Genomic DNA, 25,456 nt, shown 5'->3' with positions numbered 1-25,456 from the left:
CCCAGTGGGCAGCCAGGGCTGGAAGCCAGTGTGGGTGTGTGCCTGCATGCGTGGGAGGGGCCCAGCAAAGAGCCAGGGCCTGGGGGTGAAGTGGGGAGCCTCCTGGGGAGTTCACCCCCACCCAGAGCAGGATTAAGTGTCCTTCACTAGTGTTCCCATATGACCCTGCCTGTTCTGTTGGAGCACCCACCATCCCACTATTTACTTGCCTCTTTTCCCTGTGGCAAATGTGAGGATTTGATCACATGACCCATTCCAGCGTGAACATTCTGAGGTTGGAAATGCCTTTAAAAATGGGGAAAAGGAAGGAAATACTGAATTGACATTGAGCACATGCCTGCTCCTCCACTGGGCATTTCACATCCATCATTTTCCAACAGTCTCCTGAGGCCAACTTGCCAGTTTTCAGAGGGCCATGATCACTTCAATTGGTTATGCCTCCTCAAGACCCCAGGGCAAGGAGTCTCCAGTTGTCCAGTTGGTAATTGGTCCTTAGCACTTGTCTTCAATGGGGAGATATGGGGAGCAGAGGGTGTGAAGAGACAGAGCCACTCCTGCTAGAGTTCTGAATGCCCACTCCTGCCCTTATGGCCTCTGTGCCCCCTGCCCAAGCCTCTCAGGCATCTCTTTCCACCTCTAACTCAGCATCCTACCTCCAGAGAATGAGCTCTCCTCTTGCACGGAGAAAATACAACACACTGGAAGGGAACTCCCTTATCTCACTGACATGGAGGAGGCAATCCACCTTCTCCCTAACTGTGGCTGGCACCATCTCACTTCTTTAGAGTCATGGTCTGCCCTTGACTTTGTTTCTTGAGTCTATCCTCTCCTCTGTCTCATGCCTGGTCCAACCCTTGCTTTTCCTCTGAGTCATTATGGTATGCCCCAGGCCTCTTCCCAGTGGCCTTTCTGCCACTGCTGTCCTCTTCCAGGGACATCTAGTTCCCATCCTACATCTCACAGACCTTCTCTTGAACCCACAGAAAGCCCCTCCAGCTGCCTGAACCTGGCTTCCAAAATCTTGGTAAGAGCCCTGGAGAAAAATCTTTTGGGGGGACCTGGAGACCATTAACAGATAACACTATCCCAAAGTGGTTGAAGCAGATATGCCTTAAATACAAAGATGACAGATGCCATCAGCAGTTTATATGTAGGAGCCAATGCTATGCTAGAAATGGTAATAGTGTGACAGGTAATAGTTACGCACGGTTAAAGAACTCACGGTCACTCTTGACTAAACAGTCTAAGCCTGAGTGGCCAATGACTGAACAAAAGAGCTATGCCCGGTCGGCCTCGGAAATGAGAAGAGCTGATGACCATCCATCCAAGAGGCCTGAAGTGATGAGCTGCACACCTGCTCCTGCTTCCAGGCAAGTGAGAGGACGCAGAGAGACCTCGTCTCCCTGGGTTCCAGGCCATCAGAATGTTTCCATCTTCCACTGGAGTCATTGACACCAAACCTACCTAGAACGGTGAGAAACAGTGACACCCCCTCCTGCCTTGCAATCCTTCTCTCTCTCCCCACGTGGTCTTGAGGGAGTGGGAGACAGCATTAAAGCTTTCTGGACTAGTGTTTGCTTGTGAACCTGTACAAAACTTCATTTGGAGGGCCTGTTGGAAGCTCCAGCTCCGAGACAAGAAAGTCGTCCTTATTCAGACAACCCACCTACTTTCCATCCGCTTTCCAGTGTTTCCCTTTATGGCCAAACCTGACCATCCATCCATAAGCCATTCACACTCCACCTTTCCCGGGGCCTTCTGGGCTCTGCCTGCCTCACACAGCCCTGCATGGCCCCCACAACATGCTCTACTTTCTGTTACATGAACTGCTGTACCCCTCTTTTCTCCCCTACTACCCCATAAATTTTTCCAGGGAACAGACTCAGCCTGGAGCATGTGATCACCTCCCCTGGGCCCCAGCACAGTGTTTCTGACTAGATGTGACTTGCTATGGAAAGGATATATTGTTTCCAGGCACATACTACATGCCTTACATTTAATCTTTTCAAAGCCTTGGTAGGTATGTCATTCCATTTTACAGATGATAGACTGAGGCTCGGGGAAGTTAAATGACTTGCCTAGGATTATTTTGGCAGCAAATGGTGGGGTTGAATTTGAACCCAGGCTTGGTTGTGTGCGCTCCCTCTCCCCCACCCTCCCTACCCCAAGCCCCTACAGGCTCCTACAGTGTGAACTGAGAAGTAGGAGGAGACAAAATTGCTAACTTGCTTCGAGGAGTAAATACTGCTCTACAAGCTCAGTCTCTTCCCATTGAAACATGCATCATATATGCTTTTGAAAACTTTTTAAACAACTCTTGGAAGAATGGAGTAAATGTGAAGAACTCAGTTAAAGGTGGGAATAAGAAAGGATACAGGGAATCAAGAGTTTGGCTTTCTTTTGCTGGCCATCCTCCCCATCAGAGAAGTTGGATTACAGGTTTGAGAGGAGAGAAAAGGAAGAAAGGAACTTCTACCTGGGAGAAAGTATACAGCAATCAAACCATGGCCAACTTTGGAGAGATAGATGCACAGGGGAAGAGGATATTTGCTAGGATTCACTCAATGAAATCTTTCCGTTTTACCACTCAAAGAGACCTCAGTAAAAATGTAAATAGGTTGTCATGACTTTCTGGACTGGTGTTTCTTGGTCACCCAGCATATTTAGGCTATGTGCCACTTTGACCTTGTCACATCTCCTCCCTGTGAGCAGAGATGTTGGCACCTCTGCTTTCATGATAAATGGAATAATGTGCTTCAACCTCAAGTATCCTAACCTTGGGCCAATATCCTTTTTTAAGGCCTTCTCCAATGGCCTGTCCTCCTGGTTCTGCTTCTTGCCACGTGAATCCAGTCTGTACATCAGGGTCTTGTGCAAGGAGAAAGAGGCTCATCTCTCTTGTGTCCCTACTCACAGCAGTTCCCCACTGATGCTTACTTATTGTGCAGAACTGGCCATATGTCTTGACAGCTATAGCAAGAGATTGTCTCGAGGCAAAGGAAGCTGGTGGGGCTTCGCATGGCCCCAGGATGGGGGAGCCAGAACGAGTGGGAGGAAGCTCTAGGCAGGCAGCTTTCACTGAGTAATAGGACCCTTCCTGGGGCTTAGAACTTCCCAAAGATGGAATGAATGGTGATGATCTCCCTTCCCCTGAGTGGCAGGAGGATCATAGAGTTGGGGGAGGGGTCAGATCGGCGCAGAGCGAGCTATTACAGACGAAATGTAGTGTGTGGGGTTTTCATTGCAAAGATAAGATCTGTCTTCTTATTTTGCATCTTCAATTCATGACTCAGGGAAACAGAACAGCCAGGAGCTTTTTGGAATGTATAAGAGTCCAAGGTAGCCAGCTGTAAGTGACCCAGAAACCAAAGGAACCCACATCTAGCAAATTTGCCTGCAACAAACATCATTCTTATTTTGAGCATTCTTACATCCTTAAACAGAGACTGTCAGTTCTGGCTCCAACTTCAGAAACAATAACATACCCTTAGGGCTTGTAATCCACACTAGAGAAATCATTAGCCATCTGAAAGAGTCATTATATCTCATTCAAATCGAACGAAATCAGCAAATATTTACCGAGCACCTCACTGGTGCAAGGCGAACCAAGATGGGTAAGATCTGGTCCCTGCCATCTAGGCACCAACAAGAGAGTGGAGGGAAGAGAACAGGTTTGTGAAGAGCTGACTCACCATACTACCTCTTCCGGCACTTTTCCAACCTACTGTGATTATTTGTTTCAAACTGCCAGCTTCCCCAGGAGGCTGTGAGCTCTCAAGGACAATATAGCTTATCGGCTAAGGCGCAGCATTTGCACTTACAAAACCCAAGTTCACCTCCTCACCTGGCCGCATGTCAGCTGTAACGTTGGACACATTGCTTTACTGCTTTATAGTTTCCTCCCCTGAAAATGGAAACAAAAATAGTACTGATTATTGTGTGAATTAGATTAAATAACACATGCAAAACACTTAGCACTGTGGCCTGATACATCCTGGCTCAGTAAGTACTTACTGTTGCTACCAATATGACGGGCTACTCTTACAGGGGCTAATTTCTCAGGTAAGTTCACAAGGTGAAGTCCACACCTAATCAATATGATACTTCAAAATCCCACCTTCTATCAGAAGCATATGCACTTTGAAAGAAATGGCTTATATAGTTACTGGCACAGCTCTCTCCTCTCTCTCTCTCTCTCTCTTAGAGTAGGTCACTTAACAACAGCTAATATTTAGTGAGAGCTTGTTACACGCTACGCACTGACCCAAAACTTTACATGTATTAACCTATTTCATTTCATAGCAACTCATGAGGTAAGTACTAAGATTTTTTCATTTCACACATGAGGAAACGGAGGCACAGTATACATATTCTCGACCACTGGGCCTGACTATCTCTCCTAAAGTAAATAGGATATGACTATATCCTAATACTAATGTCAGCACACCCCACCATTTATACAAATCCTGGGATTTACCCTGTTGGGTAAATTTTAGAGAATGAATGAGTTCCTTAGGTTACTAGTTGCAGGAAATATTGCCTCTGTTCAGGGAACCCCTATCCCCATAAGGGCATAGGCAGCAGAGAGAAAATGAGTTGAGGTGAGGCCATAAGGGAGTGTCCCCATCATAGGAGCTCTTCAGTATTCTCTGCTGGTGCTTAGTCAGTTCCTAGCCCGCATGTCCATCCTTAATCCTCCATGGAGCCAGCTCATTCTCAGCTTACACGATCCCATGCAGGAGGTTTTCATCCCATGCAGTTGCCATCTTGAAACTACCATGTCACCAGTGGGGTGCTATTGTGAAGGGAGCAGGAAAGGGGGCTTACAGCCTTTAGAACACTTCCAAAGGACTCCAGTAAATCCATGTTTCTGTAATGGCAGCAAGGAGTGGGGGTGCAGAGATGTATCCTCAAAGGTCTATGAGTTCTCTCCAGGAATTTTTAGGTGGTGTACTTTTGTTTTGATGATAAAATAATGAAACGTGTTACTAGTAAATTCTAGAGGCTAAGGCTGCTAATTCCGGAGTCAGAGATCCTGAATCAGAGATGCAAGTCCTGACTTTGCCACTTGACTATGTGCGCCCTTGCACCTAGGTTACTGGAAAAAGTGAGAAGTTGAATGAGACAGCTGGGTTTTCCTCTTGACCTTCTTTTCCCTCCTCCCCACCAGGTGACTCAAGAACTCATTCTAGTTTGTATTGGGGTCCTTGCCTTTAATACAAGACTTCCCGGGAAAAGGTAACGCTTGAAAAACGAGCCAGGATCTTCCAGGCACATGTGTTATGTAACCATCACATTCGCTTATACTGTGCCTCATGGTTTGCGATGCATTCTCCTATGCATTTGGTCCTGAGAAAAACTATGTGAAGTGAGGTAACGATGTATAAATTGACGTACAGTATAGTCAATCCTTATCATTCACAGATTCCGTATATGTAAATTTGCTTACTCATTAGCATTTATTTGTAACCCCCAAATTAACACTCACAGCCCTTTATTGTTATTTGCAGACAGGAGCAGAGCAATGAATAATTTGGGTTGCCTGTTGTACACATTCCCAGAGAAGGTCAAACAAGGTGAAGCTTTGCCGTCTTGTTTCAGTTCTCATAATGTAAACAAGTGTCCTATTGTGGTCTATTTAGTGCCCTGTTTTTCACATTTTTGTGCTTTCTGTTATTGTTGTTAGTGATTTTGCTGTTTAAAATGTCCCCAAGCATAGCGTGCAAGAAGTTGTGATGTGCCTTCTAGAGAAAATGTGCGTTAGTGGAGCTTCATGCAGCCAGGACTTAGAGTGCTATTGGCCAGGAGTTCAATGTGAATGAATCCACAATAATATTAAATAAGATGTCTTTAAGCAGAAACACCCAAACAAGGTCATGTTTTATGGTTGATAGAAGTGTTGTGACCAGAGGCTCCCTGGAACCCAGCCCTGTGTTCCCCTGGGAGTTGCAGTTCCATATTTGTTAATGCTGCATTCCCAGTGACTTTATAGACCACAACTATCACAAACAGTGAAAATGCAGTGTAGACTGTAAATATATTCTGTATAGAGAATAAAGGAAACCAAGGCTCAGAGAGGATGAAGTATTTACCCAGGGAGCTCAAGGTCATTCATCTTGACGGGTGTCAGAGTTGGCACTTGAACTCAGATCTGAGTCCGTGCTCCATACACTACCATCACCAGCCTGTCAGGATTCCTGGCCAAAAGAGCGTATGAACAACTGCCATTTGAAGAGTTTGGGTAAGGAGAACTCACTCCGGATGTTCACAGCCTCCCCTTTGCTATGCTGTTCTTTATTTCCCCTTCTGCCCTTTTGTGTTTGGTAGGATTATCTGTAATTGCTTTGTCATTGCATGAAAGGTCCTTTCAAGCAAGTGGACCTGCAGGTATATCTTGCAACTGGCAAAGCTTTCCAAGGAGGGATCTGGGGAAAGAGCAGGATGGTCAAGCTAGGAAGCAACTCTAATTCGAATTCATACATGAAGCAGTGAAAAATGCTCCAACATTATTCTGGCTAATATGTTAAACTCTAGAACAGGGCAGATGGGAAATGAAGAGTTATAGGGACATCTGTGCCCTCCTTGACCACCACCCTGGGCAGTCTTCACAAATCCTTGTGACTCTTCCTCCTCCCCATTGAGGAGCAGTGCCTCTGTGTAAGCGTTTTCAAACAATCAGTGTCACTTTGTAGGAATATTAGATCCAACATATCCCTCTTCTCAGGTCCCACAATGCTTCAATGATGCACTGCCTTGATGAGTTTGACAGGCATGACAGAGGAAAGGCAGGAGGGCGGAGGAGAAGAGAGAGGATTAACAAGTGTCTGTGAAGTGGCATTTATATTTAGAATTTCCTTTCCTTTCAAGGGTTGGTGTGCCAGTCAGGACTCTTGGTATAAACAACAGAACCCACCCTAGCTCATTTCAGTAAGAAGAGAATTTATTAAAGAATATTTAGAGTTCACAGACTCTCCAGGACAGCCAAAGAGTGCAACACAAAGGTAGCCAGCCAGGAAGATGCCCAAACCACGAAGTGAGATTACACTTTCAAAGACACCACCCTCCTCCTCCCACCAGCAAAACTCCTGGTCATGGACACCACAGCTTTCACCGAACACAGTGAGCACCGCGCCCCAGAACCTCAGGCTCTGATACCACCCAGGCTGCAGGCCTCCTCTGCTCCTCTGGTCAAAGGGAGGGCGCCAGGCGACCCCTCTACCGCCTGTTTCACTTCTGAGCTGAATGTTTCCACAGGCACATCTGATTGTGGAGCCCAGGTCATGTGACTGAGGGATGGCCCAGATCTCAGAGCCTCTGGCTCCCCCGAGGGAGACCAGCTCCACTTGCTAATGGGGTGGTCCCTGCGGGGAAGTCGCCAAATCTCTCTTGTTCTAGTTTCCTCATCTTTAACGTGGAGGATTCAGTTTACTGTGCGCTGGGGTGACTTTCAGCTCAGAAATGCTGTGATTTGATCATTCTGAGCATCTGAGAGTGTTTTATTTAGTGCGTAACCACCCCAGGATGTTTGATAAAATCTGATCATTTGGACAAGCCCCAGGAGAGGAACAGAACAGAGCCTGCTTTGGGTGTGGGAAGCCCACCTGGTGGGAGAGTGTGCGTACATGGAGGGGGTAGGGCGGATGCTGAGGGTAGGGACACTTTTAGAACTAGAAGGAATTAAAGATTATTCTTTCTTAATTCCTTCCTTCCTTCCTTCCTTCCTTCCTTCCTTCCTTCCTTCCTTCCTTCCTTCCTTCCTTCTTTCCCTTTCTCATTTCAGATATGGAAACTGAGCTTCAGAGAAGGAAATGATCCGTCCAAGTTCACACAGCTAGTTCAAGGCAGAACTGGGATTAGCATCAGCTTTCCTGCTTTGCTGTGCTGATGAATCAGCAGTGACTGGCTTCAGCACGGTGTTCAGGAAGCTTCCCAGGTTGGGGGGGGGAGGGGGCCGTGGGAAGAGCGCAGTGGTTGATTAGCAGCGACAGTCCAGGCCCCGAGGGCGGGGGGTGGGCAGGGGGCCTGATTTACTAGGCCTCATTGTAGAATCACACTGAGTAGGTGCAAACCCAAGGCTCACTCTCCACAGAGAACCAAGGCAGAAGAAGGGTGGAAAACGACACAACCAGTTCTCCTTAGGAGGTGGTAGTCACCATGTGCCTGGGGAACCGGCTCACACCCACCGTCATAGTTACACTGGGAACAAATCAGATGGCAAACTGAAAAGGCTGTGTGAAAACCAGGATCTGGGAAATGGAGGCAATAGGTTCCTAGAAAAGCAGAACAAGATATCAAGTTAGAGACACATTATACCATGGGCACCCAGAAGTTTGGGGGGATTTTTAAATGTTGCTTTAATGGTCATATCACTGCTTACACAGTCCAGTTAATTGATTTTCATGAGCATAGTTGTGTGTAAAAACCACACGAACGTACAGATTGGTCAATCCCTCTGTGCCTAAATTTAATTCTCGTGAATAATGAGGATGAGGATGGTAACCAGCTCTTATAATCCTCATTACAGTCCTGTGAGATCAACACTATTATCATGACTGTGTTACAGATGGACAAACTGAGGTTTGGATGGGCCGAGACTGGTCTCAGGTCACACTATCAATAGATGGCAGAGCTGGGATCTGGAATAAACTCCAAATTCTTTCCCTTCGTACAAATTAAAAGCCGGCCCCAGCCTGTGTCATGTTTGAGAATTCGTGGAGGTCACCAGAAGTGAGGGATGGGCCTTTCTAGAACTGGCCTTGAAATCCCAACCCCTCTTAATATGAAAGCAACATCATGGTCTTCCTCTTGTTTTCATCTGCTGGAATTAAAACCATGAAACTTTTTAGCCTCTCTGGGAAAACTAGATGACCCGCCACTTCGGAGGAAGTGCCTGGGCTTTGCGCACAGCGATTTCACATCTTCCCCAAAAGACCAAAACAGCCAGTCCAGGTTAAAGGATATCAGTGCTACCACACACTCTTCTTTTTCCCAAATTAATCAAGAAGTAGGAATTTCTGACAAATGCCATCTGCTGATTTTTCAGAGAGACAAGTTTTGGTGGTGTGACCAGCAGGTGCCTCGGCTTTTTCTAGCATGCAGTACCAAAATAGTCACCATGGCAACCCTGGGAGGGCAGACTTCCAAAGAGATGCATTGTGAGCACAGAAACTCTAGAGCACTTTTAAGCAAGAAGGAAGGAGGCTCAGCGGGCGGGTTTCCAATGGTGGGAGCAGGAGCTTTTCCCCACACGCCCGGGCCGGACCCGAGGCTGCTGCGTACCTGGTACAGCCAAGCTGTCCATCAATCTGGGACTTGTGCTTCCAGGAGGAGAGGGGAAATGAGAATTTGTGGGGAGTGGCAGGCAGAGTGGGCAACTCCCAGATTTTGTGCAGGGACCAAAGTGGCTTGGAGGAGGGACACAAGATGTGTGGCCCTGGGCTGGGAGACAGGAGACTAGGGTCATAATTCCTGCCCTGTCACTTGCTCGCCTAGCGGCCCTGGGCAACTAACCTCACCTCTCTGAGTCTCAGCTTGTCATTTGTGAAATGCAGGTGATGAATTCACTCTGCTTCATCACAGGGGAAATTGAGGATAGGACATCATGCTTCTGGAAGCTTTTAGGAAGATGCTCAATGGGCAGCACAGAGAAAAAAAAAAAAAGCAGAGATGTGGGGGTCAGGAAACCTGCGTTCCCAACCAGGCTGCGCTACTTTCTGATCTTGTGGCCTTGGGTAAGTCATAGAACTTCCCAGACGTCAGTGTCCTAACCTTACAGGGGCGCTAACTAGTGTCGCCTGGCTGTGTGGTTGTGCAAATGAAAGGAGGTTGGGCATGCATGATCGGGGAACCCAGTCTGTGCTCTCCCTTCTGGGCTCCTGGGACTTCTGAACCCAAGGCTCCTCTGTGACCTGGGATTCCATGCTCCCCTGTGGTGCCAGAAGCACACACCAGGGCAGAATTAAAAACACAAGGGTTTTACTTGGGAAACACCTGAGAGAAAATGAGGAGGGACCTGGGAGAGGTGGGGAGAGGCTGGAAAAGCCATCACACCACATGCAAGTCTGACCCAACTGCAAGAGGGAGGGAAGGAATGTTGGGCAGAAGTGTCCCAGGCTTCTAGGAGCCCCAGGAAGGGTCAGCAAGGCCAGGAGGGAGTCTTCCAGTCAAAGTCACCTGTCAGAGAAGCCCCTGTCTCTTACAACCTACCCTCTCTGCCATACTCAGTCACCAACTGACTGGGAGCACCCCATAGAAAGTGTGGCCTCAACACAAATATGAGTGCAGAGCACCTGGGGCCTTCGGTCAGTTTGGCTCTGTGTCTGCCAGTTGTATTTGCAGGAAGATGTTCTGACATCTTCCACTTGGCCACCCACATCAGGTGCTTGGTCTCAGGCCCACACCTCTACTCCAGGAGCCTCGTACCACCTACCCACAGTCTCCTCACCCCGAATATTATAGGAAGTCAGGCTCAGCGACGTGTCAGGACCCCTACTCTGGGGGAAACACTATGTTCCCACCTCTCGATTAGATCATATAGCAGCGCTGCACACGCCCTGTGTCTCTATCTGTACTTGAATGCACACACGTGTAGGTATGCATGCTTACGTATCAGTGTGCATGCATATGAATGACTATATTTGCATATGTGGATAAGCATTTATATTTATGTGTATGTGTGTGAATTTATACAGTGATATGGTTAGCACTCTGCTAAGCATTTTACACACAGTGTCTCTCATCTTCACAACCATCTTTGAGGTAGATAAGTAGATATGTGTCCAGGTATCATCTTCTTTTCAGCCTAAAGGTTTTCTCTGACATGCCACTTGGATAATACAAGGCAGAGCCATGGATTGTTCCAGGAATATGTCTCTTCAAAATCTGAGCTCTTGTCTCTCCACTACACCCTCACCCCTAGTCATATGACCATTTGTTGCACGAAACCACGTATATGTGCATATATAAGAAAAATGAAGACAAAGAAGGGAGAAGTATAGATTGTTCATAAATAGATGACTGACAGACGGACATAGTTCCAAAATCACTGCCCCCCCCCACACACACACACAATTTGATTCTACTAGTGTGTGTCATCTGGAAAATATATATTGGATCTTAGCTGTAAGAATTTCTATATAATAGGCCATAGCACAAATTTTGGAGCATTTAAGAAATTTGAGGTTCTGGTTCTTCTAGTATAATCCTACAGGAGATCTCTTTTCTTATCCTTCCTCCAAACCCTTGCTATCATGGCAAGGTTTTCAGCATGCCTTGCAGGCTTGTTTTGTTCTGATGGGGAAGTGTTTACTGAAAAAAACAAAGACACTTCATTTTTCTGAATGTTCTTTGCTTATTTCCTGGCAGTATGAGATACTCGCCGATAGAAATCTGTTTATAACCAGTCTCAATGACCATCTACTGAGCACAGGTAAGTAGATTAACAATCATATTTGACTTTGACTTTGGTTCTTGTCTGATTGATCCCCACCTCACAGATGAAGAACTGAGGCTCTGGGATGTCAGGAGGCTTGGACTAGTTTACTCTGTTAGGAAGGGGGTAGAACAGAGACTGGAGCTGGGCTCTTCCTGCTGTATTGCTCCCCTCTAGGCAGACGATCTGATCTGCCCAGATACTTGGTGTTCCAGGCTGTTAGTTCTGCTGTATCCTGGGAGCCTGCAGGCCCAGCTAAACCCAGGGGACTGCTTGGGGCCAGGGCAGGTAGACTTACCTGGAGAAGCACCAGCCTGCCTATCAGCATATCCACTTTCTTCCCATTTCCTTCCCCAGCCTCCTTCCTCAGCTCACAATGAAAGTCCAACTTTTGCCAGTCCTGACTGCCATTCAAACCTCCTTTAAAAAAAAAAAAAAAAAAAAAGAATTTTGAGAAGGAAAACCATTGTATGCTCATAAGGGTCCTGGTAACCAAAAGTGCCTGGAGATTTTGAGCTGTTAACACAGAGAGGTGGCAAAAGTGCTTTCTAGGACATCCTTATGGGCCCAAATGACAGCTGGAGTCAACCTCGCAGGCTTCTGGGCAGGCTTCCAGAGCATGGCTGGAAGTGGGTGAGTGCTGTAACGAAGGCCCCGGTATCGGGGGAGCACTCAGTTTGTCGGTGACCAAGTTTTCTCCGTCAGCTTGGGTTGCTACACCAATACCATAGATTGCACGGCTTAAATAGCAGACATTTACTTCTCACAGTCTGGGGGCTGGAAGCCTAAGATCAGAGTACTGGTATAATCGGGTTCTGGTGAGAACCTCCTTCCAGTTTTGTGGTCTTCTTGCTGTGTCCTCACATGGCAGAGAGAGAGGGAGCTCTCTCCTGCCTCTTCTCAGAAAAGCCCTGACCCCATCCTGTGGGCTCTACCCTCATGATCTCATTACCTCCCAAAGGCTCCATCTCCAAATACCAACACATTAGGGATTTAGGGTTTTGACATACAAACTGGGGACAGTGCAGGGGTTGGGGCACATTCTGTCCGTAGCAGAAGTAGAGAGCCCTACAGTGTTATGCGGTAAAACCAGGCCCTGTACTAGGCCCTGGGGATATGGCGTGAACAAGGCCTCCAGACACTGCCCGGTGAGAGTCATAGTCCGGTGGAGGGAGACCAATGGTTAAACAGGCAACTCCAACACAGTGATAGGCATTTGGAGAGAGGGACACAAAGTCTCTGTTGGAGCACACGGGAGGACACCTCATCTAGGTAGACATGCTACTGGGCCTCTTGATTCGTTTTCCACTTAAATATACAAAAGTGACTTGGGATTTGGGGTAGGATGAAAAAGGACATGGTGGTTGTGGGAAGAGAGGTCCCAGAAGGCTTCTCAGAAGAGGTAGACGGCCTTTTTGGAGCTGGGAATTCGAAGGGTGGGTAGGATTTTGATGGGCAGAGATTTGGTAAAGCACATCAGCCTAAGGAAACAGCCTGATCCCTGACAGAGGCGTGAATGGGGGATATGCCCAGTGGACAAGAGCTCATCTCCACAGCCTGTGGGTTGAGTACATAATACAGGATAGCAAGAGACATAGCTGGAAAAGCAGACGGGAGGCAGGTCAGAGCCTCACACGGTTTGGACTTTGTCCTATAGGTCTTGGGGAGCCATTGCTGGCATTTCGAGTGGGGCAGTGACACCACTGGGCCTGCATTTTGGGGATGGTTTCCAGGGCAGTTTGGATGATGCTGGGGGAGGCTGGCAAGATGGGACCAGTCTCTAGTAGGGGTGTAGGTGAGCAGTGATAAGGGCATCAGTCCTGGGGTAAGAGCTAAGTCAGTGGGGCAGTCACCCAGGCCCAGCAGAGCCGGAGGGGGCACAATCAGACAGCAAGCCCCTGAGAAGAAGATGATGATTCCTCCCAGAGGAGCCTGGCCCACCTTAGGTCCAAAGAGCAAGGTCGAGGTTAGGGATGGAAAGCTTCCAGAGTGCTAGAGCAGGGCCAGTGGAGCAAGGGGCCAGGGGAAGGATGAAGCAAGGGGTATGAGGGCTGTTGCTAGAAATGGGCCTCAGACCTCTGACTGAACCTTGGTGTGTTGACATGTGCGTGTTGGGGTGGGCTGTCTGTGCGTACCTGTGATACATACACGGACATGTGCAGAGCACGGAGGAGATATGACCTGGGCTAGAGGGTGACAGACCAAGAGGACAACGAGGGGCCTCGCGGGGTCGGGTGGGAGACACCCTCGAGGTCTTAGCACCCACGCGGGCAGGCAACGCTTGACCACCTGCATCAAGAGAACGGAGAGCCATGAGCTTCCCACGGAACTGCTCTATGCCCCGGGTCGAGTCTCCGACCAGGGAAGCAGCACCCCGGCCACGCCCACGCTCAGCCACGGCCACCTGGGCCACACACCTACTAAGCCATGAAGCCTTTTTCTTAGAGACTTGAATCAAAGTCCTTCCTGGCACTTCCCACGGGTCTCTAGGGGCTCTGTCCCCTGCGCTCAGGTCTGCGGGGAACCAGTCTGTCAGCAGTCGGGCGTCCCCAGGAGGTTCCTTTACAAAGTCCCTGGGGTGCCAGGAGCACCAGCCTGCAGGACAGTGAACGCACTGGCTGGTAACACCCCAGATGAGGGCAAGGGGCTTCCCAAGGCACTCTCCCCAGATTCTTTTTGGCGCTCGATTCCTTCCTTCCTTCCTTCCTCTCTCCCTCCCTCCCTTCCTTGTTTCCTTCCTTCTGTCCTTCCTTCCTTCTGTCCTTCTGTCCTTCCTTCCTTCTGTCCTTCTGTCCTTCTGTCCTTCCTTCTTCCCTCCCTCCCTTCCTTCTTCCCTTCCTTCCGTCCTTCCTCCCTTCCTCCCTTCCTTCTTTCCTGCCTTCTATCCTTCTGTCCTTCCTTCCTTCCTTCTTCTCTCCCTCCCTCCCTTCCTCCCTCCTTCCCTTCCTTCTTTCCTTCCTTCTGTCCTTCTGTCCTTCCTTCCTTCTCTTCCTTCCTTCTTCCCTTCCTTCCTCCCTCCCTCCTTCCCTCCCTCCCTTCCCTCCTTCCTCCTTTCCCTCCTCCCTCCCCTCCTTTCCTCCCTTCCTTCTTTCCTTCCTTCCTTCCATCCTTCCTTCCTTCTTTCCTTCCTCCCTCCCTCCCTCCCTTCCCTCCTCCTCCCTCCCTCCTTTCCCTCCTCCTCCCTCTCTCCCTTCTTTCCTTCCTTCCTCCCTTCCTTCCTCCCTCCCTCCCTTCCCTCCCCTCCCTCCTCCCTCCCTCTCTTCCTCCCTTCCTTCCTCCCTCCCTCTCTTCCCTCCTTCTTTCCTCCCTCCCTCCCTTCCCTCCCTCCCTCCCTTCCTCCCTCCCTCCCTTCCCTCCTCCCTCTCTCTCTTCCTCCCTTCCTCCTTTCCTCCCCTCCCTCCTCCCTCCCTCTCTTCCCTCCTTCTTTCCTCCCTCCCTCCCTTCCCTCCTCCCTCCCTCCCTCCCTTCCCTCCTCCCTTCCTTTCTTCCTCCCTCCCCTCCTCCTCCCTCCCCTCCCCCTCCCCTCCTCCTCCCTCCCCTCCCCTCCCCTCCCCTCCCTTCCCCTCCCCTCCCCTCCCCTCCCTTCCCCTCCCCTCAGGGCCTGGAGCGCTGGGGCCGTGGGGGGCCGCCCCCCGCGGTACTGTACCGCCCCCTCCGCCGCCCGCCCTCGGGGATGTCTGCCGCCCGCCCCTCCCCTGCTGCTGACGCACGGTCCTATAATAAGCCTCTGTTACTTGGAGCTGGGGCGGCTCCATAGTAAGCCGAAACCGCTACTATATTTACACCCTTTCCACATTTAGACAAAGGCTATTTTTAACAGAAGGTCTATTTGTGGGGGTTGCCAGCGTCACACTCCGTTCACATGCATCTCACCATCCTGAGTCTATTATTTTGATTTCACACTTGCACCAGGTTTCTTTCCTTCCCTCCTTCCCTCCATCATTTCGCTTTCGTTTCTCCTGTCTCCTTCCTTTCTCCTTCCTTTCCTTCCTTTCTTGCCCCAAGAGGAAACCAGGACGCGAGAGGTCTTTGGCAGGCTGTGTTTCCAGAGTTTTCCTGGGGACGCTCAGTCCCGGGCCTGTGGACTTCCTGGGTGCCTGCGGCGGGGGCAAGCACCGACCCCAGTGCCCGGGCTCCGTGGGCTCCGTCGTGGCTCCCAACTGCCCTGGGCAGGACTCGGGGACACAGACTGGCCTTCCTTCTCCGTGGCGTTCCAGATCTGCCTGTGTGTGTCTTGGGGGAAGGGAGCTAGCCAGGTCAGAGCAAGCCAACCGCTTCCTCCTTCATGCAGAACCTTGTTTCAGCTTACAAGTTAATTTTATCAGATTTTTCTAAAAAGACAGAATTTTTGTTTATTTTGATGAAAGAAATTTCGTACTTTCCAGAGGCACCATCCACTTGTGGGAAGGGGGGAGAAGTCCATGGAATTAGCACGTACTCAGTGCCTGCTGTGGTCCAGCCCTGACCCTGACAAGGGTGCTAGCGGCTGGCCCTGCCTGCACCAGGGTTACAGGTGAGGAGACGGGGTCCAGAGAGATCTGGAAGCTGCTCTGAATTCAATTAGCTGGGAAGTGACTGAGCTGGGACTTATGCTGGCCCCCAAGTCTCACACCTACTGCTTCCTTCTCACCTCTGTGAAAAAAATAAAGTCTTCATTAAAGCTGCTTTTATTACTTTCTGCCCCTGGTTCTGCTTCCCTCCTCACCCTCCACCCCAGCTAGAAGAGACCTTTCCCACCTCAGAACCCTCCTTCTTCAGATACTGAGCAGTGACTGATCTGAAATACAAACACATTGGAATCTAAAAGGACCCCAGCCCAGGGCCCCCTGCAAAGACCTCGTAGATTCTCAAGTGTTCCAGAGAAACCATGTGGTCAAATCTTATTTTATCCCTCCAACAATCAATTTGGATTATGGCTCAAGAGGGAAATATTTTTGTTGTTTTTCTAAGAGCAAAGAGTCTTGACATTTGAATTCACATCAGATGATAACAGAACAGAATACGGAGCCCATTGTAGGACACCTGCCCTCCTTAGCCCAACTTCCATGGTGTCAGAAAACCCATGCAAACCAAATGCTCCCTGGGTCGCCATCATCAAGACTTTAAAATTGCTGACTCTGTCCGGCTCGAGCATTTTCTGGAGACTCCGATAAGAGATTATTTATCTACTTGGTGTCCTGCAAGTCAGGAGACCCAAGCCCAGAAGCCTAGCAACTGTAACATTAGGGCAAGTCACATTGCTAATAGTTAATTTCTTCTCCCTCAAAATGGAGATCCTAAGACCACCTCACCTACTCACCTGCTTCACAACCTGCAGAGAAGTTCAAACGAGAGAATTTACATGAGTGCACCGCTTTGAAAGCTAGCAAATGCCACAAGACCATTAGTTACAAATGCTGATGTTTTTAACATTAGTAGAGATGTGAAAGAGGGCTCCACAAAGCCAAGTGATGTGTTCAAGGTCACACAGCAAGTAAGGGGTTGAAAGAAGGGCTTATAGGCCTGTGTCTCTCTGCAAAGGGCTGAAAAAAAATTGCAGAGCCAGTGGAAGCCTCAGGTGCTGAGCTCTACCAGTGCTGGGCCAAGTTCAGCTCAGAAATGGGGACACTGATCTGGGATGGGTCCCATCGCTCTCCCCGGCTGACCCTCCCTGCACTTTGTGCCAGCAGCTTCTCAGACTTCTCAGCAGTGTGAGTGTCCTGCCTGGGCCAGTACCGAAATCCCAGAACAGTGACAGAGGAGCCAGTGTCATGGGGCTTCTGGTTTCAGGATATACTGGAAAGGCGAGAAGGAAGCTTGTCTTCCCCCTGGATCTGGGCCAGGGCCGGGTGGCAGGGCCTCCCCGGCCAGGAGCTGGGACGTTCCCCAGGTGCCCAGGCATCTCCAGGTCAGTAGGGCCGCCAGCACTTTTCCAAAGCATTAGCTTGGGTCAGATCATAAATCATCCAGCCCTTTGCACGGACCAGATGTCTTGTCAGCTCAGACAAAACCTGCCTTGTGCTCACCCAACTTCAGGAGGGGTTTGCAGAAAAGGAATTAAAATCCCCGATGGTTGCTTCTTGGTGAACTTGAGGTTAAGACCTCTTTACATTGCCACACCTCTACACCTGGCCTCCGTGACCCTGGAAGGTGTGACCTTCAAGCCTCTGGCCACACCTTTCCCACCACCACCACTTGACCTGCCCACCCCAGGACCCTTGGCAAATTCCCACCCTTTTTCAAGGTCTGGGGCAACTATTATTCCCTCTGTGAAATCTGTTCTGGTCCTCTCTCCCAGTTTGGAATAACGAGAGCCCCTTCTCTGGGCTTTCAGCAGCTCCTAGGAGAACAGGGCAGCACATCTCAGGCCGAGCAGGGCAGGGCAGGTCTGTGTGCCCAGCCTAGAACAGGGGAGGTGCTCAGCTGATCAACGGGACTGGAGTCAAGCTTCGTCTCTCCCCTTCTTCTGGAGCATGGAGCAGAGCTCTCAGCCTGAGAGCCCTAGTTAATGCAATAGAATCTGTGGTACCCAAGCTAGTCAGTCCTCTTGTGAGGGGCCTATGTCCACACCCTCTGTTTGCCTGTTGTTGCCTCACAGCTGCCCCATTTCCTGGAAGAATTGCCTTCAGGAACCAGCTGCCTCTCCAGGAGGTTACAGCTTTCTCCTATACCTACTCCCAAGCCCACTCAGCAGGGCAATGACCAAGTGACACCAGGGGGATGCAGGCCCCTCCCTTCAGAGGGACAACTCTGTAGCATGTTTTAGGCTCCAGGGTCCATCCTGCTTTCCACTCCCTCCCCAAGGATCGGGCCAAGATCAGGCTTTACCTGAGGCCCCAACTCAGGGGGCCCTCCCATCCCAGGCTGTCTAGCCAGTTTAGCACTGAAGGTCCCAGGTCCCAGAAACCTTTCAATGCTGGGTAGTTGGAGCCAGTTGGTCAGCCTTGATTGGATGGCCAGATTTAGGAAATAAAAATCCAGGATATCCAGTTAAATTCACATTTCAGATAAACAAAGCATATATTTTTAGTATAAGTACATCCACGCCATATTTAGAACATACTTGTAGTAAAAAAAAAAATAAAATTACTTGTTGTTTATCTGAAATTCAGATGTAATTGGACATCCTCTATTTTATATGGTAGCCTTACCCTCAACCACATCTCTGTGCTCATCTCTTTCCTTCTCCTTCTCCTGCTTCCCCACTCCCTCCCTTGCTGATTTTTCTTTAAAGACCCTCCCTCAATAAACCACAGGTACTTTATCTCAGGCTCTGCCTCTAGGGAACCTGACTCACACTGTCATTGCCTCTTCCTGCTGTCCTCGGTGGCCAGGGAAGGCCTTCCACTTTCCCTGGAGAATACCTGTCTTTGGCCCATTCTCTTTGCATTGGATGGGCAGGCTGTTCTAAGGAGGCTCTCTGGGTGACCCTGGCGGGGGAGCCACAGACCTTAACTACAGGACTGGCTTCTTGGAAAACTCGGAGGAAGACTGAGATGTCCAAGAATCTTTGTAACTATGGCCTTCTTTAAGGAGACTGTTTTCACCTACCCATGAGAGACCTTGTGTTGCTGGCTTAAGATGTCACACTCTGGAACATGAAGGCTAGATTAAATGGCCTCTGGCTCTTCCAGCTGAGACCTGGCGAGATTTGGAGTTTCTATAAGCCAGACATCTGTGTTTCGTTTATAAACTATTTAACCTCCTGTCTGGCACAAGGTAGTACTTATTAAGAAGTTGCTATGAGCATTATCATAACCAATAGTAATAAATAACTTCTGATTCCCCCAGATAACACAGGATTAACAAGAAGACGTCCTATGGAGCACCCAGCTAAACAGGTCAAAGCCACCCAAAGATGGAGTGAGTGAGCTCCCTGTCATCAAAAGGAAGAAAAGGGAAGGAAGACATTTATCCACCTGCCAGGGGCAGATAATTTCCATTGATCACCTCCTTTAATCAAACATTGGGGTGCTGTGGCAGAGGCTGGATGACAGAGTCTGGACTGGAAGAGCATGAAAGCCTGAATTCCAAAATCCCATGAAAACCACTGACATCTCACATTTATGATAAGCCCAGTGGCCTCTCTGGTGTCCAGCAATTTGGACACCAAATTTGTCCCAGACTCCACCCCTGTACTTTTCAGAACAGTGCATCCTCCTGGACCAGTTAGGAACCTCCCAGCCCCATAGAGAGGGCCAGAAGAAGAACTGACCCAGAAACATTCAAACCCCTGTGCCTTATTCCTCTAAACACTGGGGACAGACTCATGGCCTCCTTCTTTTTGTTTGTCACCACACTGTGTGTGCAGGTCCCTCTTCTCAAAGAGCCCACCTCAGCCATAACCTGGGGCTGAGACCTGCTCCATCTTGCCCCACAGATATTTAACTGAAGGGACTGGCTTTCTATCCCTCTCCTCCCACTGTCACAAGGACACCCAGGAGCCCTCATTTCACATTCAACGCCACCGTGGATTCTTTGTCCACAGCACAAATCATAGGGCTGAAAGAGACTATGAGGCCCCTCGTCCAAACCTTAGCGGACCAGTGAGTAGAGGCCCCTCAGGAACAACCCCGCCATGTGCCTCTGCTTCAGATGGAGAGCTTGCTCCCAGTGGGTGTCACCCCTCCCAGGTCTGAACTGCACAACCACTGGAAGGCGCTTCTCACAGCCCTATGTGATCTGACTCCTTGTGGCTGCCTCTCCTTGGCCCCGGTAACCTTCGGAGATGGCACAGGATGTCCAGTGGGGTTGGAGGGGGCGATGCACAGAGGAGCTGGGAGGCAATGGAAGAACTGGCAAGCAGTGAAGTCAGAGGGACTTCATCAGAGAAACATCGAAGAGCAAGTTGGCAGGGCTGTGCTCACTCTAAGAGGCACCTGTATCCTGTCTGCTCCAACTCTTGCTGTCATGCTTTTCCAAAGTTTGTTGCTAAGGAGGTACCACCTCAGCCCTCTAGAAAACTTGTCATCCCAAATAACACGCTCTGAGAACTGCAGAAAACTGGGGTATTGTGTGACCCACCGTGGTAACAAGAAAAATGTGGTCGGGAAGAGAGGTGACGAAACTGCACCACGCAGAGGACAGTGGACAGAACTGGGCCTGTTCCTCCAGGAGAACAGATCTGGGCGGTAAAGGAGTTGCCCCTGAACATCTTTCCTGGGGAAGAAGCATTGACCAAACTCCAGGTGGAACAAAGAATTGGACTTAGAACAAAAGGCTGAACCATCAGAGTGACCAAAAGCTTTCTCTTAGAGCTAGCCAACATTGGCTAGGGTCATGAGAGGTCCCTGTCACGGGAGTGTGCAAGTGGGGAGGAGAATCATCAATGCAGTCCCCTCCTGGGTGGAAGGGGCACTTGATGGCTTTTATATCAAGATGGTCCAGGACTTTGCTTTTAGTAATACACATCACCCCCACCCCCAACACACACACACACACACACACACACACACACACACAGTGAAGCCTGGCCACTTAAAGCCAGAGGCTCTTTAATTTTCAAGGCGCACCAACGTAGGGTGTGCGTCTCTTGCTTTGCTTAGCTTTGGTCACCCAGAGATTTTCCTATCGCTGACTTGGTTGTCAGCAAAGGAATAAAAACCTTTCCTCTCTCCTTGGGAGGAGCGGAGCAGATTGTCTGGATCTGCCGCTTGTTGCCCTGGCTCTGGTCTCAGCACCAAACGCGTTCCTTCTGCGCAGTCTGTTTCCGTTTTGACAATGCAGAGGGGAGAGCTGGAGAAAGTCCCGCAGCCCAGGGTGCTGGGAGCCGCAGGGCGGGGCTTAGCTCTTGGACAGGAGGGATCAAATTTGCATTTAAGAAAGATGAGATGGAGTCCCCTGCTTTGGAGGGAAGCAAGGAGAAAAGTTTGGCGGGGCTTGGCATCTATCCTCAGCATCTTTCAAAGGGAAAGTGCTACCTCCTGCAGCCACGCCAGTGTCTTCTTAAGGGTAGAGTCACAGGAGGCAACTCCCCCAAACCTCTCTAGCATCCTGGAGATTAAAACAATAATAAGTTGGTTTTTCTCTGCATAAGAGATGAGGAAGGTTGTGTTGTGCTGCCTGAGGATGCACTACTAGACTCTGCTTTGTTAAGATCCAGAAACTGTTCCCATTTGGACTGCAGCATTCTACATCCTGTGGCCAGCAAGTAGCAAGGCATTAAATGAGATTACTCAGCTAGGATTTGCCCAGTCCCACGCTGTGCCAGGCCATGTACCAGGCACTAGGGAGCAAAGATGAATGAGATCCAGGATTTGCCCTCATGAAGTTTACAGTCCAATGGGAGAGACAATCACAAGCCAAAAAAAACGTGAACATCCGTGTAGCCAGGGCTCCAGAAGAACTATGCTGTGAGTCCACGAGCTGTCCGGGAGCCTCAAGGACAGTGTCCTCAAAGGAGACATAGTTAAGATGAGTTTTCAAAGATGAGCTGGATTTTATGAAGCTCCAAAGGCAGGAGTGGGAAGGGATGATGGAGGGAGGGATCTGTGTATGCAAAGGTGTGGGAAGGATGTGGAGAAGCTTTATTTAAGGAGCCACGTGTACTTTGGTGTGACCAGAGCCACATCTGATGTACGCGGGGATGTGCAAGGATTGAGGGTAATGGAGTGGTTTCAACCAGGGTGATTTTGTCCCCCAGGGACGTTTGGTTGTCACAGGGGGAGGAGGGGTGGCACCACTGGCATCTAGTGGGTGAAGGCCAGAGATACTGCTAAACATCCTACAACGCTCAGGGCAGCCCCCACAGCAAGGAGTGATCTAGTTCACGATGGCAATAGTGCCAAGATTGGGAAACCCTGAGCTAGAGAGAGGTGGTGGCCATATCCCAAAGCGTGGAGCTCCTTCAGGGGCACTGGGTTTTCTGAGGGTCACACAGAGGGGGCGGTCAGGGGAGAGAAACCAAGGGATGCAGATCCTGCCATTCAAGGTCTCCCTTACCTGTCTCAGCCACTCTCCCCAGCTTTATTTTCTGTACCCATCTGAGAAGCCTGGATCGGTTCCTTCCTCCAACTTGCTGATAAAAATATTAAATGCAAAAATTTCTGGGGCAAATAATGCCCCAGATTTATATAAAACCATTCCACTTATGGGGAATTTGCACCCCTCATCTCATTTTATGCATTCTACAAAAGAGGAAGATGAAGCTCAGGAGATGTTCCGCAGTCTAGGAATTACTTAACTGCCACACACTGGGTTCCAGTCCCTTCTCCCAGCTGTCCCCATGTGTGCACCAAGCACCCACCCCTCTGGCCACAGAGAGTGCCAGGCTGTCCTCCATCCCGGCCTAAAGGCCTCCTTTCCAGCTTTCTGGATTCATGGCTGAACAGGCTCCCTGCCTCCCTCTGACCATAGCCCTGCCACTCATACCCCCTCTGACCACAGGGGACTCACCCTCCCCGTGGTGACCTGGTCGCCTTGGTAAGAGGACCTCTCCTGGCCAGCATGTCGGGGACAGCTGCTCGGCTCATGTCCCCTGGCCAGGAGGCTTTACTGACCCTGTAATTCAGCCCTTCATCTGAACTGGCAGATGGGCACAGGTGCCTTGTCATGACCCTGCTCCCCTTCAGCTGAGCAAGTCTGACCACTAAATCACTGGACGAGGACAGCACCGGTCAGCTGAGGGGTCGTTGTCTCCAAGTAGAACCCCCAAATACTGCTGACCTGAAATGTCGCTGTTCTCGGGGACAGCATCACAGCCATGCCAGGTCACATGCTATACACTCTTAATCATCAACTCTGTTGATTGTAACAGCTTGTTCAAGGCCTGCTTGTCTGTGGTTTAAGTTTATAACATGACAATCTTCCACCCCAATAGTTCATAAGCTCATGGAAAACCGATTTCCTACATTTCCAAACCATTGCCATCTCCCCAGTGATACAGAAAAAAAAAAATGGAAGAACCTAGCACCTCCCCCTGCCTCATCTCCACACACCCCACAAGCCCAAGGAAAGGAACCAAGGTCAACGTTTAATAAAATAGTCAAATCCTGCCTGGTCTCAGGCCACCCATGTCCGGTCAGCACCGCCCACCCTGGCCTGCCCCATCAACCTCTCAGTCCCAGCCACACCTGAGTCCTTCCCCCACCCGCATGACCCAGCAGCTCTCTCTTGTGACCACGGTTCCATGCCTCCCCAGTAATGTTTGATGTTGCTCCTTCTCCTGAGGCTTCCAGCCACTTTGTCAAGGCCACAGCTGTGGAGAGTGCCTGACCCCTGGCTGCAGAGCTGAACAGATAGCAGGACGTGGAGCAGATGGAGGAAGGAGGTGCCTGGCACAGGCAGCTGAGCGATGATGGTGGATGGGCCCAGAGAGGCAACTGCAGAGAAGCACAAAGTGAGCTGAGCTTGTGTTGGGAAGGGGCACCTGGATGGCTCACTGGTTGAGCGTCTGCCTTTGGCTCAGGTCATGATTCCGGGGTCCTGGGATCAAGTCCCTCATCAGGATCCCCGCAGGGAGCCTGCCTCTCCCTCTGCCTAGGTATCTGCCTCTCTGTGCGTTTCTCACGAATAAATAAATAAAATATTTAACAAAAAGAAGAAGAAGAGGAAGAAGAAGAAGAAGAAAGAAGAAGAAGAAGAAGAAGAAGAAGAAGAAGAAGAAGAAGAAGAAGAAGAAGAAGAAGAAGAAGAAAGGTTCAAGCCTCCCATGGGGCATGGGGCAGGAGAGGGATCCTTTTTAATATTGAGGCCTTGAAATTATAAAGGGGGCTACAGTGACTGGGAGCCCTGCCATGATTCTGATCTAGAGAGTAAACATCTCTTCCTTGGGGTGCAGGACCACAGCACCCATTTCTTCAGGAGCCACGTAATTGCATTTGCCAGGGGAGGATTCTTCAGGGACACCTGGGGCCCCTTGCCATGTTCTTGTTCATCACCTCAAGCCACTGCTGAGTGTGATTCCCAACTGGGGGCAGTAGCACACTATATGCTGTGTGACTCACAGCACTGGGGGTTGACCCAGGGTGGGCGCTCCACATAGAGCCATGGGACACTGTGACAGTGAGGCAGCCACCAAGTCAAGTGGCTGCTGTGATGGGGTTTCTAAAAATACTCCCGGTCTGCTGCTCACAGGGCACCAGCCCAACCCTCGTGAGTGCCAAGCAGACAAGCATGCACAACCTGCTCCCTCCTCCCCCTCCCCACAGCCACCCCTGTAGCTCAGGCTCATCTAATCCCACCAGGATAATTACGCCAGCCACCTGACTGCTCTCCTTTCTCCACACAGACCACCACATGGTGACCAAAACACACAGGAGACTACCCCATAACCAAAGCCTATTTCCTCACTCATTCAATGACTTCACATGCATCCAACGTCCATTTCGGGTGCCAGCGTTGAGTGCCTTTGCTAGGCCAGGCCTTGTGGTAGATGCTGCAGATTGGGTGAGCAAAACCAGACACAAGAGCATAAATACTATGTGAGCCCATTCCGGGGATACTCAAGAAGAGGCAAGTCTAATCTGGAAGGGTCGAAGTTCAGAATCCTGGCTACATCTTGGAAGCAGAGCGTAATTATTGACTAAGAAAGGACAGGAGTGAGTTTTCTGGGATCTGGAGATGTTCCCTGTCTTGATCTGAGTGATGGTTTCATGGGTACAATAATATGTAAAAATATATTGAGCTGTACACTTAAGACTTGTGCCTTTTGGGAATCCCTGGGTGGCTCAGCGGTTTGGCGCCTGCCTTTGGCCCAGGGCGGGATCCTGGAGTCCCGGGATCGAGTCCCGCGTCGGGCTCCCGGTGCATGGAGCCTGCTTCTCCCTCTGCCTATGTCTCTGCCTCTCTCTCTCTCAAATAAATAATAAATAAAATATTTTAAAAAAAGACTTGTGCCTTTTACTATGTATGTTAGGCCTCAATATTTTTTTAAAAAATTTATCTAAGCTATTACTCTGGTTTTACTTTTTATAGTTACGGGCATACCCAGGACTCAAGAATAGATGAGAAAGCTATATACCAACATTTTCGAAGAGGCGGTCTCCGATTGGTGAGCTGGTGGTGAATTCTTAATCTCCTTCTTTACACGTTTCTGGGTTTCCCAGA

General features: G+C 49.7%; 1 protein-coding gene and 1 long non-coding RNA gene across 2 annotated transcripts; both read left to right on the top strand.

Annotated features, from left to right (window-relative positions):
- Positions 1 to 412: 412 nt before the first annotated feature.
- On the top strand, positions 413 to 1,562 carry LOC144322532 (uncharacterized). Its single transcript, XR_013388161.1, has 3 exons — positions 413 to 481; positions 984 to 1,024; positions 1,243 to 1,562. It is a non-coding gene; the product is annotated as an uncharacterized LOC144322532 (long non-coding RNA).
- Positions 1,563 to 9,201: 7,639 nt separating this feature from the next.
- Positions 9,202 to 23,343, top strand: LOC144322531 (uncharacterized). Its single transcript, XM_077912675.1, has 4 exons — positions 9,202 to 9,282; positions 9,552 to 9,731; positions 11,365 to 11,428; positions 19,202 to 23,343. Exons 2-4 carry the CDS (start codon positions 9,555 to 9,557, stop codon positions 19,279 to 19,281), a joined length of 321 nt encoding a protein of 106 aa, XP_077768801.1. The 5' UTR covers positions 9,202 to 9,282; positions 9,552 to 9,554; the 3' UTR covers positions 19,282 to 23,343.
- Positions 23,344 to 25,456: the final 2,113 nt, after the last annotated feature.

Source organism: Canis aureus, chromosome 10 (assembly GCF_053574225.1).
Source record: "Canis aureus isolate CA01 chromosome 10, VMU_Caureus_v.1.0, whole genome shotgun sequence".
NCBI classification, from domain to species: domain Eukaryota; kingdom Metazoa; phylum Chordata; class Mammalia; order Carnivora; family Canidae; genus Canis; species Canis aureus.
This window is presented reverse-complemented; position numbering and strand designations above follow the sequence as displayed.